Source organism: Physeter macrocephalus, chromosome 2, assembly GCF_002837175.3.
Source record: "Physeter macrocephalus isolate SW-GA chromosome 2, ASM283717v5, whole genome shotgun sequence".
NCBI classification, from domain to species: Eukaryota; Metazoa; Chordata; class Mammalia; order Artiodactyla; family Physeteridae; genus Physeter; species Physeter macrocephalus.
The window spans coordinates 75,703,711-75,718,445 of NC_041215.1; the positions used below are offsets into that span (position 1 = coordinate 75,703,711).

At 35.0% G+C, this 14,735-nt stretch overlaps 1 protein-coding gene across 8 annotated transcripts in view; it reads left to right on the plus strand.

The window, feature by feature from the left end:
* UBR3 (ubiquitin protein ligase E3 component n-recognin 3) overlaps nucleotides 1-14,735 on the plus strand; it is a 229,007-nt gene that overhangs the window by 190,178 nt on the left and 24,094 nt on the right. For all 8 annotated transcript variants that reach the window (XM_055088455.1, XM_055088442.1, XM_055088451.1 and 5 more), the window contains 2 exons: nucleotides 4,439-4,542; nucleotides 10,948-11,072. In XM_055088455.1, coding sequence (XP_054944430.1) covers nucleotides 4,439-4,542; nucleotides 10,948-11,072 — 229 coding nt within the window. The remainder of the gene's footprint in view (nucleotides 1-4,438; nucleotides 4,543-10,947; nucleotides 11,073-14,735) is intronic.

The window sequence follows — 14,735 nt, forward strand, 5'->3', positions numbered from 1 at the left end:
TTCTTCTATTTCTGTGGCTTCAGTTTTTACAGTTAGATCTCTAATCTATTTGGAATTTTTCATAATGTATGGTATAAGGAAGAGATTCAATCTTATTTTTTGCCATATAGCGATCAAATATCCTACTGCTTTGCCTTCCCTACATAAGTAAATTAAGACATGTACATGAAGAGAGAGGAGAGAGAGAGTGAGATGGAAGAAAAGTTGAGAAAGTGCTTTGCTTACTGATATGGAAAAATCTCCATTCAGATACAATATTAAAAGAAAAACAAATTCAGGAGCACTAAATCTGTACTTTATGCTACCACTTGTGTAATCAAGGGGAGATGAGAAATAATTTGTATTTGCTTGTTAAAATAAAACAAACCAGATCCATACATATGTGGATATTGGATTTATAGCATAGATGGAACTGTGGAGCAGTTGGGGAAGCACAGTCTTTACAGTGAATGGAGCTGGGTTAGTTGGATATTTATATGAGAAGTAATTAATATTGACTCCTACCTCATGCAGAACCTATTCGGGTTTTGCCAGTTATTTCAGTAATATCCTGGGAAATGCAAATGCAGTGCAAAGAAAATTCAAGATTGTGTTTGTGTTTAGTTTCATGTCTCTTTAATTTCCTTCAGTGTGAAATCGTTCCTGACTTTTTCTTTGTATTCCATGACATTGACTTTTTTTTTAAGAGCTCAGGCCAATTATTTTGTAGAACCCCTCAGTTTATTTTTGTCCAGTATTTCCTTGTGGTTAGATTCAGGTGATAAACTTTTGGCAGCAATGTCGGAGAAGTAATATTGTGTTCTTTTTCGTGTGTCACATCAGGAGACACATGCTATTGATTTGTCTCGTTATTGATGTTAATAACTCTGATCATTTGGCTAATGTGGTATCTGCCAAGTTTTTCCACCATAAAGTTATTATTTCATCCTTTGTAATTACTAATTATCTGGTGGGGGTATACTTTGAGGCTATGAATAAATCCCGCTACTTCTCAGAAAAAAAAAATTGTGTGTGTGTAGGCAAAATTAGTAAGCTGTGAGTATTTTGTATGTTCTGCCTAAGGAAAATAAATCACTTTTCTTGATAGTAGCTAGTAATTTTCTTCCCTAGCTAGACTTGCATACTCAAGGACAGGGATTGTGTGCAGATGAAGTATTAGAATGCCTAACTCTCTGAGTCTAAAGATACTCAGCAAACAAGAGGTTTCTTAAGTGTAGTATTGGTGAATTAAAAGTTTTAAAGACCAGACAGAGGTACTCTGCTTTTCATATTACTGATTGCTGGGTTGTGTTCTTTTATAGCCCTAAGATTAGTAGGATAGTACTAAATGCTGCGAACAGTTATCTAGTGTTTACATCATGCTACACGTTTTTGTGTTTTGCATATATAATCTCATTTAATCATCACCATAACTGTATAAACTAGGTACCATTGTTGTCTCAATTTTTACATACGAGGAACATGAGGCTTAGAAAAGTTAATTAACATGTTCTTTAGGGGCACACAGCTGTGAAGGAATAGAGCTGATCTGAATCCAAATCTTTCTGATTCTAGAACCTAAGGAAGCATAGAGTAATAGCTAAAAACTTAGGCTCCGGAATCAGAAAGATGTGGAGAGATCTGAGGAATTTCTGGAAAATCTGGTTGATTTTTTTCCCCTTCTTATTTGCTCTCATTTTTATGGTTCATTAGTTCACTAACTTGTAATATTACAGTTGATTATGTCATCTGTGTTTCATTTCTGTATAAGAGTTTTAAAAGTGGAAGTATCTTTTTCTGTATTCTCACTTTTAATCCTTTTACAAGATAAAATTCTATGTCTTATGATATAGGTTTCTCATATACACTTTTGTCTGTAATCCTCATGAAAATTATTTCCTTATTTTCTTTAAATTTCATTGTGTTGATAATCACTTTGTTTTAAAAAAAAATGGGAAAATTAGGCCTATTAAGTCTAACCCAACCATTTCCCCTTATTATCCATGTAATTAATAGTAGTGTACAGTTTTTATAATCTGGATTTTAAAGATTACCTAAAAACTTTGAGATAGAGATAATTATGTATTTTAAAATATTAAGCATTTAACAGATACTTATCACAATGATGATATTAAACCCCACATTAAAAAACTGTGGTTGGGACTTCCCTGGTGGCACAGTGGTTAAGAATGCTGGGGACACGGGTTTGAGCCCTGGTCTAGGACAATCCCACATGCTGCGGAGCAACTAAGCCCATGTGCCACAACTACTGAGCCTGTGCTCTAGAGCCCGCGAGCCACAACTACTGAAGCCCACGTGCCTAGAGCCCGTGCTCTGCAACAAGAGAAGCGAACGCAGTGAGAAGCCTGCACACTTCAAAGTAGCCCCTGCTTGCCGCAACTAGAGAAAGCCCGCATGCAGCAATGAAGATCCAACACACAGCCAAAAATAAATAAATAAATAAATTTATTTATTTTTACAAAAACACCAAAAACTGTGGTTGTCTTCTCTACAGTGGGGTGTATCCATTCATTCATTCATTCATTCAGAATATGTGCTTACTGTGTGCCAGGAAAGATCCATTCCTGTGTCCTCAGATGATTGTTATTATCTTAGTAGCCAACAAGCTCCAGGTTATTGTTTTTGTAAATTTTTCCTGATTATAAAATTGTAGTTATTGTACAATGTTTAGAATGTACAAAAATGTTGAGAAAGAAAATGAAACAATCTAAAATCTCATAACCTACCTGCTGTATATAGTTTATTACAATTTAATGAACTCATGAACCATAAAAATGAAACAATGTCTCATAAAAATGAGAGACATTTCTTTGCAGTCTCTTTTTTTCTCTGTGTGTGAGTATATATATACATACACACACAGAAATGCCATGTATAAAATAGATAGCTAGTGGACCATGCTATAAAGCACAGGAAGCTCGGCTCGGTGCTCTGTGATGACCTAGATGGGTGGGATATGGGGGAGAGGTGGGAGGGAGGTCCAAGAGGGAGGGGATATGGGTGTACATGGAGCTGATTCACTTCACTGTACAGCAGAAACTAACACAGCATTGTAAAGCAGTTACACTCCAGTAATAAATAAATACATAAATACATACATAAATACATAAATAAAAATGGAAAAAAAAGCTGTTTGAATCATATTGTGTCAGTTTTAGAATCTGCTTTTTAAAAATAACACCAACCAAATTCCCACATGATTAGAAATTCTTTAAACGATATACCTAATTTATTTATTTACTCCCAATTTAATTTACAAATGTACAAAACCTGTACTTTATTCTACCATTTGTGTAATCAATGGAAAACCATTTCTGTGGGAATTTGAATAATAGGTGAGGAAATGGTGTCCCCTCGATTTTTTTCTTTTTAAGAATTTTGGTCATGTAAAGAAGAGATGCCAGAGAGACTTAAGAGGCAAGAAATACTAGGATTCATGGCATTAATGGAAGGTTACCTTTGGAGAGAAAGACAAGTGTATTAAAGAGATATTTGTAGAGAATAGAGACATTCAAAGAGCTGTCGTCCTCTGGCAGTTATTTAAGCTTCACAGCAGCGGAGATTGGTTTACTCACATATATGTCCAGTGCCTGGCATACAGTTAAGTAATCACTATATATTTGTTGAGTGATGGAGATTAATAAAAGATTTGAGCAATTCTTGTTTATCCCAAGTCTAGTCTGAAGTGTAGCGTCAGAATTTAACCAATTCTGGAAGCTTAAGATTAACTTTTTTCTGACATTAAAAATTAAACCTATGACCAAAAATGGAAGCTTCTAAAGGAGTTTTAAAAATTCTTTTAGAGTGAAAAGAGCTTCTTTATAATATATTCTATGTGTTTTATAGTACTATACGTTCCTTAGATTTACTATTTTATCTTTTATAGTGTATTTTAGGTTCTGCTTTGGTTATTTTTTTTTTTGAAACTTTGAAACTGTTAAAGATTTTATTTGAATTTTATATTAGTCATAAAGTTGAAACAACTTTTAACAAGAGATATTGACCATGCCTTTTCAATGTAACTTGTTTGTGAATTGTTTTTTTTATAACATGAATATTTCTTCTTTAGTATGAAGTTCGTCATAGCAAGTGTCCTAAGTGCCACCCCATTTGTAGTGAAACTAATTCTCTTAAGCTCAGTTTAATGCTTTGTTTGATTTCTGTAATCTAAGAGATCAGAAAGTTAATCATAATCAAGTTAATATATCCTAAGACCTAATAAATTTTCTATGTAATTTTTTCGTATTAGAGTCAAGGAAATATGTGAACCTAAAAGGTTTTATTTTTAGGCCAAAAATACGGTTCTAACTTTTTCTTCTGAGATTTCTCAGTTGCTTATGAAAGTTGATTTCTGTTCCATAGACATATATGTGAAATATGAAATGAATTAGAAGGAAGATACAATACTGTCTAAAGTGATTATGCATTTTTCTTTTAGGCTGGGAAATGAGGAACAACAGCCTGAGGTTCCAATTCTTTATCATGATGTTACATCCCTTTTGCTTATCCAGATCTTAATGATGCCACAACCCTTACGCAAAGGTATGTCTTTATAATTTAGATTCTTAGATTATATTGTATATGTAATGAATATTCTAAAAATTATAGGCATAAATATAGCATTCAGTCTGATGGAAATGTTCTGAGGTAAATAGCATTGTAATCATATATATCTAAAGAAGGTGACAGTGAAATAGTTTTTTTCCCTTGTGGGTCTATTTTTAGATTTTTAGTCAATAATAAGGTAAAGACATGGGGAAATCACTCTTTTTAAAAAATTAAAATGATACAAAATGTGAAAAATAGAGCTGTCAGCCTTAATGCCTCTACCTTATCTACATGCATACATACATATTTTGATATAGTAGTATCATAGAGTTATTCAAAATGTGATGACCCATTATTTTTAATTAGTGTTAATATCATACTAGTATGATATTAACAGAATTAATATTATATTAGAAACACTTTAATTATTGTTCCATAGTTGTATGAGTTCTGTGAGTTCTTTGTATATTTTGGATATTAACCTCTTATTGGATACATTGTTTGCAAATATCTTCTTCCATCCAGTAGGCTACCTTTTTTGTTTTGTTAATTTTTCATGGTAATTTTAGGGAAAATATTTTGGATATTAACCTCTTATTGGATACATTGTTTGCAAATATCTTCTTCCATCCAGTAGGCTACCTTTTTTGTTTTGTTTTGTTAATTTTTCATGGTAATTTTAGGAAAAGAATAAAGTGTCTGATACTGCCTTCAGATTATGTCATATTGTGTGATTTTTCACATTTGGGTTTTATTATTTTATATGTACTCTATCTTGTCCTAAAAGAAACTTGGAGCATTTTATGTCACCTTAACTGTAAAACAGTTTATGGAAAAGAAACTTTTGCAGACATCTCAGTCCTCTTTGTCTTCTTGTTTATCACCTGCACTAAGCCTGGTACTTGTAGGCAAGCCAGTAAATAAATGGATGTTGAATAACTGTATCTCTGCAGAAGATTATAGATTCCCTGGATTACTCTTGCAAAACACAGCACAAATACTGTTGCATAGCGTGTGTACTCACTAAATATTTAATTGTCTGATTTTTGAAAATTTCTTGTGTTTTCATGTCTTACCCACTGAAGAAAATCTGGTTTACTTAGATTTTGTTTATATCATTCCAGAGTCAAGCTGTTGTGTCAGCTTGACGTCAGTATCCTTTGAACTATATTCCTGTTTTAGGATCTTTATTTTGATGAAAAAAAAAATCAGAAATATGGATAAAGATTTACATGTGATATCTAATTAAAAAGTTGTTTAATTTCATGAATTATAACGTTGCAAATTTTTAACAGTGATGAATTGCATCCTAACAACAAAATGATGACTTAATCTTCTGAAATAGTGTGATGAGATAGATGTGGCATCTACCTATTTCAGTCCTTACAGCAATTTAGAATATGAAGTATAGAAATAATTTTTATCTGTGATTCTAAGGAAAAATTCACATTTTAAAGAGCCTCAGGCCAACATTTCTACCTTACCAGACTCTTTATCTTATGTGATCAGTAAGGGCAAGCTTTTATTATTGAGCCCTTGAAAGTGCCTTGTCTCCCTACCCCCTTCCTTTTTCTTATCACGCAGTAGCACTATAAAACTTAAAATCTGTACCATTGTTTGAAGTCTGTTTGCTTTTAAGGCATTTAAAATAAATATTGATCTTCCTTTGTTTACCCTCAGGTAGGTTGATAGTGGATTTTTGGTTTTTTTAAAAAACAGATTGAGAGTAGATATCAAATTCCTTTTTCTCCTTTTTAAATTTTGATAATTATATGTGAAGGGCTTTGCTTTCTGTTGTAACCTTGGAAGACAGCAACCTGTTGACTTAGTATACACCTCAAATGAGTGATTCCTTGTTTTTTTCCCTAAGTCCCTAAAATGGATTGATTTCACACATGGCAAGTATTCAGTAAATAAATATTTCTTAAATGAATGAGTGAATGTGAGAACTTAAGCTTAATCTGTGACTTTAAACTTCCAGTTTAAATATTTTTAAAATGATGATAATCAAGGCAAAGTAACAAAAAAAATTAGTAGTTTGCTACAACAAAAAGCTAAAATTATGCTTTAAAAGTTGTCATTTTTTTAATGCATCATTTCTTTTTAATTAAAAATTAATTTATGTAGTTTATAATGAGAAGAAAGTAAATGTGAGTGGTATTTCTAGGTCATGTAAATGACTTACTGGTTAAAATCATTTTGTTTTGTGCTTAGTAGACAGATTCTCTAATTTTTATCATTCTATTAAAGCATTTAATCCTTATGAAATACTGTTTTTTAAATTTTGATGATACCGTCCTTTCTTGGTTTTCCTCGTATCTCTTTTTCTGCTCATTTTCAAGGCTCCTTTTCATTCACCTCTTCCTCTTCCCATTCTCTGAGTTGTTCCTTGGTTCCTGACCCCTTCTCAATTTTACCTTCTTTCCTATAGCATCATCTGTACCTATTCTTTGATGATTCCCAAATATTCTAGCTCCAGTCTACAGCTCCCTGGTGAGCTGCAGATTTCTACACATGCCTCAAACTCAACATATATAACGTTAATTCATTTTCTTCCCATCCAAACTTGCTCTCTTCCTCTGTTTTCCATTTTAGTCAGTACTACTACTAGGTACTCTTTGTAGAATGAGAGTCTACCATTATTTTCTACCTCCAAAGCTCTACCAAATGCTGTAATTTCTGTCATCTAAATACTTCTCTAATTCGACCCATTCTTTCCATCAGGCCATCTAATTTGATATATGCTAGAGTACTTTTGCTATCTGCTAATAGGTGTTCTTGCCTCTAGTCTTGTTTTAGTCCCTTTCTCCTAAGAAGCAGCAGTGAATATTTTAAAATTCAAATCTAATATTATCCCTATCCTGCTTAAAATTACTTCTTCTGATTGCCCAGTCTAGATTCTATAAATCAAATGCTTATAGATATCAAATAAGTAATGTAAATAGTAATATTAATAACAACAGATATTTACTGATTGCCATTGCCAATCACTATTTTAAGCATTTAACTTAATCCCTTTAAAGCAGCTGATATTATCCTCATTTAACAGATGAAAAAATAGAAGCAGAGTGTTTAACTAACTTGCCTAAGATCAGAAGAGTCAATTTAAATCTAGACAATTTGGCTTCATAGCCTAAATTCATTCTTAACAATAATGTCTTTGGTTTGATATAAATGGGCATTGGGGACTGTGACAAGTTAGAGAATGCATGCTTGGCCGAAGAGGACACTTACTATTCAGCTCCAGATACCTGTCGTCATGTAAGAATGTGGACCCAGTATTGTCAGATCTTCCTGTTTTTCAAGAGTAAGTGGAAATCTGGACTTTTACAAGAAATATCCGATTTTTAAATGTCAGTAACTAAAGACAAAACAAACCAAACATCTCTCCAGGCTGCATTCAGACAGGTAACCCTCAGTTTGCAACCTTTGGTCTTTGGCATAAAGATTACTTTTCTATGGGGCTTCCCTGGTGGCGCAGTGGTTGCGTGTCCGCCTGCCGATGCAGGGGAACCGGGTTCGCGCCCCGGTCTGGGAGGATCCCACATGCCGCGGAGCGGCAGCCATGGCTGCCGAGCCTGCGCGTCCGGAGCCTGTGCTCCGCAACGGGAGAGGCCACAACAGAGGGAGGCCCGCATACCACAAAAAAAAAAAAAAAAAAAAAAAAAGATTACTTTTCTAGCTTTATCTCTCGTAGATCGCTACTTATAGTCTAGATACATTGGACAATTTACAATTCTTGTAAACCTTGGGCTTTTTTTGTGAGCCTTGTACAAACAGCTTCCTCTGTCTGGAGTCCCCCTTTCCTTGCCTCATTCCATCTTTGCTTTCCTTATTATGGCTTATTTCTCTTCATCATTCAAGACTAACTCTCCTCGTTGGGGCAGGAAGCTTGAATTTTTTTCTATTCCCTGCCCTTAGCCTATATTAGTTCCTCCTCCTGTTTGCTCCCATCACACCCTGTACATACATATAGCCATCTGTCTCTCTCACTATCCAGACTCCAAGTCCTTATTGTCTATAACCTGGCATGCGTTAGGTGTTAAGATATTTAGAAATCCATTTAGAACTAGCTTATAGGCACAAAGAAAGAGCACTGATGGACTCACATAACCTAACGGTAGGAATTGGTAGTCTTAGGGATGACCAGAACCATGGCTTCAGATGCTGGCAGGGTTCTTGCCATCTTGCCCTCTCTCTGTGGATCTGCTTCATTCAGCCTTGCCTTAGACAGTCTCTGCCATAGACTAGGAGGATGACCTCTGATATTTCCAGACTCACATCTTTACACCTTCCCTTTGCCTCCAGTTAGAGTACCTCCAGATAGGTACTCTGACTGGCTCAGCTTATATCAAGTTCCCACCCCAACCCATAAACATTGGTAAGAGAAAGCATGTGTGTGTGTATGCATGTGTGCACAGGCACACTACACACACACACACACACACACACACACAGAAACACACAAATTTAAAATTAGGCAAGATTTTCCTTAGGGCATGATTTTTAAGGTGTCATCTGACTAATTTAAGAGTTAGCCAGGTTACAAGGAGGGAGTAATTCCACTTGAACAGAGACCCAGTAGAAGGATGCCAAATACTTCTTTTAAAAAGATCAGTCTTGCTGTAATAAACAGACAAAAAAGATTGCAGGGGGCAGGTAATGCTGATAAACCACTGTGCAGAAAAGAGTTATTAATAAAGAAGGCCCGAGTGCGATCCTTTGAAAGGCCTGCTTCCAAGGTTGGCCCTTGACTGGTATCTGGGAACTTTGATTTTGGGAGAGTTTCCCATCCCACTGATAAGAATGGCTCTCTGTGCCTAAACTGTACAAACAATGTGGTTTATGCTGAACATACCTGCTTTCTTCCTGGGAAACTAGAACTTTGGTATGTGCTAGGCAGTGGGTACCTATGTGACCTGCTCCCAATAAAAATCTTGGGCAGAGTTTCTTAACGAGCTTCCCTGGTATATATTTCACGTGTACTGTCACAACACATTGCTGGGGGAATTAAGCACATCCTGTGTGACTCTGCAGGGAGAGGACTCTTGAAAGTTTCCTCTGGACTTAACCCAATATGCCTTTTCCTTTTGCTATTTTACTTTGTTTTTTTTTTTCCTGTAATAAATCATAGGACTATATGCTGAGTCTTGTGAGTCTTCCTAGTGAATCATCAAATCCGGAAGTGGTCTTGGGAACCCCCAACACAACTATTTAGCCTGAAATTTATAGGTCTAGGCAAGAAACAATGGAAGCATGGTCCGGGGTGTTGGAACTGACTTGAACGATATTTAAAAAGAATGACAGGATTTGGTGATTGTTTTAATGTGGGGAGAAAGAGACAGGAAAGTATCAAGGATGTCTACAAGTTTCTGAATTTAGCAATTGATTAAGTGGTGGTAACTGTTTACTAGGGGAGTAGCATAATATAATAGAAGGGATAATTGAGTGATCTGTATGGATTCAAGTTCAGACGTGGGTGCTTATTAGCTTTGTTGTCACAGGCACATCTTTTGAAGCTCAATTGTCCAACTGAGACTGTTAACGAGGATTGAAAGGAGACATTTGAAGAAATTTTCTAAGTTATTAGCTGTATATAAACGTTAATTATGATGACTAAGCTACCATTTATTAAGTACCTAATATGTGCAAGGCATTTTACATATTGTTACTACTGTTTTTTTGCACTGTTACAATTTTCATTGAGGTGGTTTTTGGGTTTTTTTTTGTTTTTTTTTTTGCGGTACGCGGGCCTCTCACTGCTGTGGCCTCTCCCGTTGCGGAGCACAGGCTCCGGATGCGCAGGCTTAGCGGCCATGGCTCACGGGCCCAGCCGCTCCGCGGCATGTGGGATCTTCCCGGACCGGGGCACGAACCTGTGTCCCCTGCATCAGCAGGCGGACTCTCAACCACTGCGCCACCAGGGAAGCCCTTTCATTGAGTTTTAAAATTCAATTAGAGTACTTAAAATATTGGGATTTTTTTTTTTTTACTTTAGAAGTTCTATGTTTTATTGTATTATTTTTTATAAGATATATATCAAATTAGAAGCGGATAAAGTGTTGATTTTAAACACTCAGATTCCCAGACATTGTTATTAAGCACATGATGCCCAGTAAGGGGATTTGCCAAGGGTACACAGTTATTCTGAGGTTGAAACAGAGCACACTTCTCATTCTTATAAAAGCCTCTTATTGGCGTATTGTGTAGATGAATAAAGGATATTTGATTTCATAATTTCAGATCTGTTGGGTAGCAAATATAATATCACATTGTTATTTTATTACTTAAGTGTTGAACGAAAACCAGTTACACATGCAAGTCATGTATTTGTGAAATTATCTTGAGTACAAAATGTCTAGATTCCAAAGAAATAATGATCTTCTCTTTCTCTTGTAGACCATTTCACCTGCATTGTGAAGGTGCTTTTTACCCTATTGTACACGCAAGGTCTTGTGGCACTTTCAGTTAAATGCAGTGAGGAAGATAGGTCAGCCTGGAAACACACGGGAGCTCTCAAAAAGGTTAGTGTCTTGTCTGAATTTCTTATTTAGTAGTTAGGTGAATTTATTTAAGTTGGTGATATGAATGAATGAGATTAGATGTTTGAAAGGCAAAACGAGTTATTTTTAATAATTTTAAAAATAGATTTATTTATTTTTGGCTGTGTTGGTTCTTTGTTGTGGCGAATGGGGGCTACTCTTCGTTGTGGTGTGTGGGCTTCTCACTTTAGTGGCTTCTCTTGTTGTGGAGCACAGGCTCTAGGTGCGCAGGCTTCAGTTGTTGTGGCTCGCGGGCTCAGTAGTTGTGGCTCTTGGGCTCTAGAGCGCGGGCTGTAGAGCGCAGGCTCTGTAGTTGTGGCGCACGGGCTTAGTTGCTCCGAGGCATGTGGGATTTTCCTGGACCAGGGCTCGAACCTGTGTCCCCTGCATTGGCAGGCGGATTTGTAGCCACTGCACCACCAGGGAAGTCCACAAAATGAGTTATTAACAGTATTTTAATTGGAAATGGAGCACCTTCAGGCTATAAAAGTTAAAAATGTTTTCCTTGCACAATGAGATCTTCTGTATCTATCTCTAAACATTGGCCTTTTCCCCTTTGTATCTGGACAGTTTTGTTTTTGCTGCAAGCCTTAAACTTAGAGAAGTTATAAAAATTGTATCAACACAGTTAGCAAGTAATAAAATGTATGTAGACTTACCTGTTTTACTTGTCTGTCATCTTTTCTTCTCCTTGCCTCATCCCCAATCACAATCCAAAGATCGCTTTTGACTCACCACTTCTAGATTTAAAAATCCTGGCCTTTTCTTAGTTATACCTCTTTAAAAACTACTTTTTTCCCATGTTTAAAAATATATAGATATATAAGTTCTTAGTAAATTTAAAAGCATTCTCTTTCAGTTAAAATTATATGAACAACTTAGAAAAATTGTGCAAGTTTAGTTAAATGTAAGTATTTTCAGTGGCTTGAATACAAATGGGATACTATGGAACCAAAGAACTGAGTGAATAGTTTGGCATAGAGATAGGTGAAATAAGAAGATTACTTCCCTATTTATTTGGGGAAGTTGGTAGGAAAAAATAGTAAGTATAGTGTAAATTGAACCTTTTCTTTGGTTTATAGACGCTTAAAGAAGTTTTAAACCTCATTGAAAAGTTTCTGTTAAAATCATATCTACTTGTATTAAAGGAGAGAAAACCAATTATAGATATTGATACATGAAATGTATTCAGTATAACCTTCACTTTTATCATTAGTTTAGTCCCAAATCATGATTATGTGTACAGAAATTTAATGTAGTATCATTATGAAGTTTGTTATATCTTAATTTAGGGATACTGGTTGTTGGCCATTGAACCTGAGTACTAGGCCAAGCTCCTGCCACTAAATAAAGATATTACTTTTTTGTTCAAGACATAAAAACTCTCTGAACCTCAGCCTTGTCATAGGTAAATGAGAAATTAAGAACATATGATTTATAAGGGCCCTTCTATTTCTAAAATTCTGTTATTTGAAGTAACAAAATGAATTTCTGTCTTTTCCTTCAGTGATTTTTTTCCTCCTTGTTTCTAGTTGTTTTCTGGATAATTTTGCCTTCTGCAATTATCTTTCTTTTTTCTAAATATTCATTTAGTCTCTCTGAGTGCACTCTAATCTGATATTGGGATTGTTTGTATTCAAATCAGGTATATCAGGTTTCTATGCTGTGTCATTGTTTAAATGTTTCCTTAGTAAGTTGTCTAACCATAAAAAAGTACAAATTTAAAACATTTTCTGATATAGTTTGGGTCTAAATCTATTCATCTGACTGTTCACTAAAATGAGACCTACTGACAGAAAATTAGACAATTGTAAATCTATGATGGAAGGAACATGAAGTAATTTAGGTAACTTCTGTCAATTTTCTTTCTCAATTTGATCATTGTTAGCTATTTTTTAAAATACTTAATAAAACATTTAATATAAGGCAGATTCTTATTAGATCATAAATTAGAAATTTATAGCCATATAAATTGCTTCAGTGAATGAAAACAAAAAATTATGATATTCTGTAGGTTGGTTTGCTACATTATTAGCTTTTTCTACCATAAATCTAAACATTTAGGTATATAGGATTATAAATAATAGCAAAAATAATATTTATGAATAATGAAATATCACTGTGATTTATATAATTATTCTGTATCATTCATTCCTCCTTTAAAAAATTTCCTTCTTCCTTTAGTTCTTCCTTCCTTTAGTTCTTCCCTCCTCTCCCTTCCTTTTTTTCTTTCTTCATTGAGTCTCATTCATTTCATCCTTATAATTCCTTATCCTCAGGTATGATAATTCCAATGAAAACAGATCTAATCTGGTAAAATAAAATACATAGGTACTGTGTGTTTTTCAAAGGGATTTTAGAGTTAATTTGATAATGAGGTTTAGTTGTTTGGAAAAATCATCATTATAGTTAGTATAAATTGTGATCTTTCAGTTAGTGGAATTTCTGTTAAGAGTTTTTATACCAGGATTTCTTAATCTGGGGTCCTTTCCCTTTGTTTTGTTTTGGGGAGTAGGACCATAGCATCCAGCATATACTCAAAGGGCCTGTCACTCCCAAAAGTTTAAGAAGCACTATAATTTTTTCTTTTTTAAAATAAATTTATTTATTTATTTTTTGCTGTGTTGAGTCTTCATTGCTGCACGCAGGCTTTCTCTAGTTGAGGTGAGTGGGGACTACTCTTCATTACAGTGTGTGGGCTTCTCATTGCGGTGGCTTCTCTTGCTGTGGAGCATGGGCTCTAGGTGCGCAGGCTTCAGTAGTTGTGGCACGCGGGCTTCAGTAGTTGTGGCACACGGGCTTAGTAGTTGTGGCTTGCAGGCTCTAGAGCGCAGGCTCAGTAGTTGTGGCACATGGGCTTAGCTGCTCCGCGGCATGTGGGATCTTCCCGGACCAGGGCTTGAACCCATGTCCCCTGCATTGGCAGGTGGATTCTTAACCATTGCGCCACCAGAGAAGTCCCTAGAAGCACTATAATTTAGACAAAGCATCTACCCAACACAGCATCTGTTGCATTTCTCAACTCTTTATTCTTTTCTTTATTTAACTCACATACTTCTGCCACTTCTCCCACAGGATTCTTCTGATCATGATCCTGGGTCTTTCATCCATGGTCTCAGAAATCCTCTTCTTAAGCTTTATTTATTTAAAAAAAAAAAAAGAAAAGCTTTACTTCTTAAAGCTTATCTTCTTAGCTTTACCAAGGAGCCTACTCTTTGCTTTATTTAAATATTGCTTATATAAAATATGGTTTCCTAAGACTTCTTATGTATGAAATAAAATTATTTTCTTATCGAATACTCTTCTAGTGGGAAGAGTTCTCAATACAAAACAGTGACTACTACATTATATTTGACTTTCTGATCTGATACAGTACCTCCTTTAAGTAAAAAAAAATACTTAAAATGTATCTGATAATAAAAATTTAAAAAATAATTATTGCTCAGTAACTTGCTTGGGTGATCTGAGTATAATTTGTTTCTTATTGGAGGATATTTTCCCCATAATTTGGAAAGTATTATACTTGAAATACTTTTCTTTTGTTATGCTCTATAAATCTTTTACTCAAAAGAGTATATTGAATTAGGCTTTTAGGCGGTCTTGTATATTTTCACAACTTTAAATATGTCACATTGATTAATAAGC